Source organism: Sinocyclocheilus grahami, unplaced genomic scaffold (genome assembly GCF_001515645.1).
Source record: "Sinocyclocheilus grahami isolate Dianchi unplaced genomic scaffold, SAMN03320097.WGS_v1.1 scaffold1100.1, whole genome shotgun sequence".
In the NCBI taxonomy this organism is placed as follows: Eukaryota; Metazoa; Chordata; class Actinopteri; order Cypriniformes; family Cyprinidae; genus Sinocyclocheilus; species Sinocyclocheilus grahami.
This window is the reverse complement of record NW_015506279.1, coordinates 31,248-34,913: the sequence shown is the minus strand read 5'-3', so window position 1 is coordinate 34,913 and position 3,666 is coordinate 31,248. Positions and strand designations below refer to the sequence as shown.

General features: G+C 35.7%; 1 protein-coding gene across 2 annotated transcripts in view; it reads left to right on the top strand.

Moving 5' to 3' along the window:
• Positions 1–378: 378 nt before the first annotated feature.
• Positions 379–3,666, top strand: part of LOC107566779 (retinol dehydrogenase 12-like) — an 8,248-nt gene continuing 4,960 nt past the window's right edge. The window contains exons 1-7 of one of the 2 annotated variants that reach the window (XM_016252315.1): positions 379–451; positions 1,162–1,277; positions 1,486–1,641; positions 1,721–1,825; positions 1,952–2,161; positions 2,641–2,827; positions 3,012–3,195. In XM_016252315.1, the coding sequence (XP_016107801.1) occupies positions 438–451; positions 1,162–1,277; positions 1,486–1,641; positions 1,721–1,825; positions 1,952–2,161; positions 2,641–2,827; positions 3,012–3,114 (891 nt within the window). In that variant the 5' untranslated portion in view covers positions 379–437 and the 3' untranslated portion in view covers positions 3,115–3,195. Of the gene's footprint in view, positions 452–1,161; positions 1,278–1,485; positions 1,642–1,720; positions 1,826–1,951; positions 2,162–2,640; positions 2,828–3,011; positions 3,196–3,666 lie in introns of those variants that run through there. The other variant, XM_016252316.1, reaches the window with a different exon arrangement.

The following is a 3,666-nucleotide window of genomic DNA, read 5'->3' as shown; positions in this document are numbered from 1 at the left end:
CAAAAAATGATTTTTTTCTGACCTCAGGAAAGAAAAGGGGATTTTCTGTCCTCCTTATTCAAGTGCAAGTGACACTTGAGCATTTATTATGACACTCACTCAGTATCATGAGTAGCTTTGAAAAGACTCTTCTTGCTGGTTCACATGTGATAAGACTGTTCACACACACACACACACACACACACACACAGACAGACAGAGCTAGCTTTATTTAGCAGCATGACCTTTCAGATATAAGCAGAATATAAAGCGAATAAATTTGTTTTGCATGCAAAAAATTATTTTTTTCTGACCTCAGGAAAGAAAAGGGGATTTTCTGTCCTCCTTATTCAAGTGCAAGTGACACTTGAGCATTTATTATGACACTCACTCAGTATCATGAGTAGCTTTGAAAAGACTCTTCTTGCTGGTTCACATGTGATAAGACTGTTGGGAAAATGAATGTCTTAAGGTAAAGTGCTTTTTATTTCATCAGTAACTTGATTTGATATTGATATTATCATTTATTATTATTGTTACTATTAGTAGTAGTAGAAGTAGTAAATAAATTATTAAAATTACATTACAATTAACATGTATTAACAACTTAATATGATTATAATATGAGGTCTGTCGTTCAAAAGTATTATTTCAGCACTGTTTAAATCTTTTTTGTCAGAAATTATGCTAAATAAATAAATAAATATTTTTTTTCAGGGGGCTTTTCACCAAAAAATATATATCATTTACATTAATAAACCTATACACATAACATTAAAGTTAATATTTATTAACATTTTCTTTTTAATATGCAAAGTGTATATGAGTCAATTCTTTCTGTCAGAAATTATGCTATTAAAATTGTTTGATAGATAGCTAGATAGATAGATGATAGATAGATAGATGATGATAGATAGACAGATAGATAGACAGACAGACAGACAGACAGATAGATAGATAGATAGATAGATAGATAGATAGATAGATAGATAGATAGATAATACATACATACATAAATAAAGAAACTCTTTTTCATCAAAACATTTTATTATTATTATTATCTTAATCATCATCATCATAAAATATATTTTTTTATTTACTGTTTTTAAATATTAGTATTTTAGAAGTTTTTTTGTGACATATTATGCTATTAAAAATGTTTAATAAATAAACTCTTTTCAGAGGGCTTTTCACCAAAAGCTGGTCATCTGATATTCAGTTAGATGGAAAAACTGCTATAGTGACTGGAGCAAACACTGGGATTGGGAAAGAAACAGCCAAGGATCTGGCAAAGCGAGGTGGGTACTGCGGTCAAATCAATACTTACTGTGGAAATAACACATCGAGCCTTTTCATAGAGCCACAGATGAAATATATTAGATCTGACTGCATAGCCATTTGAACTGATGTAGGCCTATCCAGACCAGAATAGTTTTTTTCTGAAATTGCTCAGAAGAATGGACCAGTTTTTCAACTAATGGAAGAAAACTTGTCATTAATCCTGAGGCGCACGGGTGATCCTGGCCTGCAGAGACCTGCTGAAGGCAGAACAGGCAGCCAGAGAGATCAGCAGAGATGTGGAGAATGCCAGCGTGGTGGTTCGGAAACTGGACCTGGCCGACACCAAATCCATCTGTGATTTTGCTGAACTGATTTACAACAGTGAGTTATGGTTGAAGAACATTTTTCTCTATAATACATTTAATTCTGATCAATTTATTTTCCTTTTATTTTATTTCAGCTGAAAAGTCTCTTCATTTGCTGATTAACAATGCTGGTGTGGCAATCTGCCCATATTCAACAACAGCAGACGGTTTTGAAACACAGTTTGGAGTCAATCATTTAGGTTTGATGAAGTGCACTAGTCATTCTCATTCTTTCAAAGAATATCAAAGAGTCCTTATTTGTTGTTTAGAAGTAATGGAGATTGTTCACACTTGACGTGTGATGAATGACTCCTTTTCTTCCTCAGGACATTTCTTTCTTACGTTCCTCCTTATGGATCTCTTGAAGCATTCAGCTCCTTCCAGAGTGATTAATGTCTCCTCATTGGCCCATCCCATGGGAAAGATCCACTTTGAGGACCTGAACAGTGAGAAAAGCTATCATCCCGTGAAGGCCTACGTACAGAGCAAACTGGCCAACATACTTTTCACGCGAGAGCTCGCTACAAGAGTGGAAGGTAAGAGCAAGTATGTCGTCATGCATAAAACATGCAAAATGTGATCCAAAAATCTGATTCCACATTGAATCTGGGATTTATTTCTAACATTTTAGCAACCATAGATTTTTTTCGTCTGTGAAAAACAACCAGAGTGTCCAAGCTGTCAATGGCTCGCATTCATTTTCAGTGTATGAAAAATGACACAAGCGTGAATAAATGGCTAAATGGTGACTAAGTTTTCAATTTTGGGTGAACTATCCCTTTATGGATATGAAAATATGTTTGAATGGTAACAGTCTGTTTAGACTGTTTAAACCATATAATGCACGGCTAATTCATCAGTATGATATCCTAACATGACTGTCTCATGTTTTAGCCACAAGCATTCTTCATTAAGGCAATTTGAGCATTCTTGCACTTTGTGAAAATAAAGCAAGCGTTTCACTTCTCTAACTGTAGCTCATGTAGTGTGACATTCAGCTCTGTTTCTGTGGCAGAGATGGGAGTGAGTGTTTATGCTGTGGATCCAGGCCTAGTAAAGACAGACATCATCAGGCATTTGAAGAAGTCTCTGCAGTTCTTTGTGAAGACATGTGGTTTCCTGATAAAAACCCCTGCAGAGGGCGCATATACCACCCTATACTGTACCCTCACCCCTGACCTGCCCACTGGAACCTACTACAGGTTTGTTACAACTACCATAGCTGATGCTAGTCGTGCTCATGAAACAACAACATCATTGACCATCTTTACCATAAGCAGCATGGTTCACATGATTTTTATTTTGCACTAGTGATGCTTAAGTTGGCAGCAAGCAGAATAACTGCTGTGATGTTTAATAAATATTTCCACTCATGATCTCTCACAGTAACTGTGCCATGGCTCCATACTCCAGGGCCGCCAATGATGACAACACTGCTATCAGACTGTGGGCTGTCAGCTGCCACCTGCTGGGAATTCGCTGGAAATGAGAGGATATACGACTCCCACCACAGCCTTTGTACCTAATAATGGCCTTTTATGATTTATTATAACCATTTATTTCAACAGCAGTCCGGTCATCTCTGTCTTCCTATGTTATAATAATTTAATTTGCATTGATTCAGAGATACAAGTTTGAAGGTTTCTTGCCTTACTATGATTATTAAGACATACAGTACTTCATAACTTTCTTATTATAAACAGCTATAGTAATGGCTAAATATCTACTTGCTTGAAAAAAAGTCAAATAAGTTTATTGTCATTTGAAAATGAAATACGATCAGCCACTGTAAGTAGGCTATGTAACCTACAAGACAAATTCACACTAAGCTGGTAGACACAGTACTAGAAATAAATATGAAAGGGTAATAATACACTCAAATATAATATAATGAGATAGAAATGTCTTGGGATGGAGTCAAGGGGTTGGTAAATGATTCTGTTAGTAAGGTTAGTGTAGCTTACAGATAGTTAGTATACACTCTAAAAAATGCTGGGTTAAATATAACCCAGTGCTGGGTTAAAAAGGGACAAACCCAGCT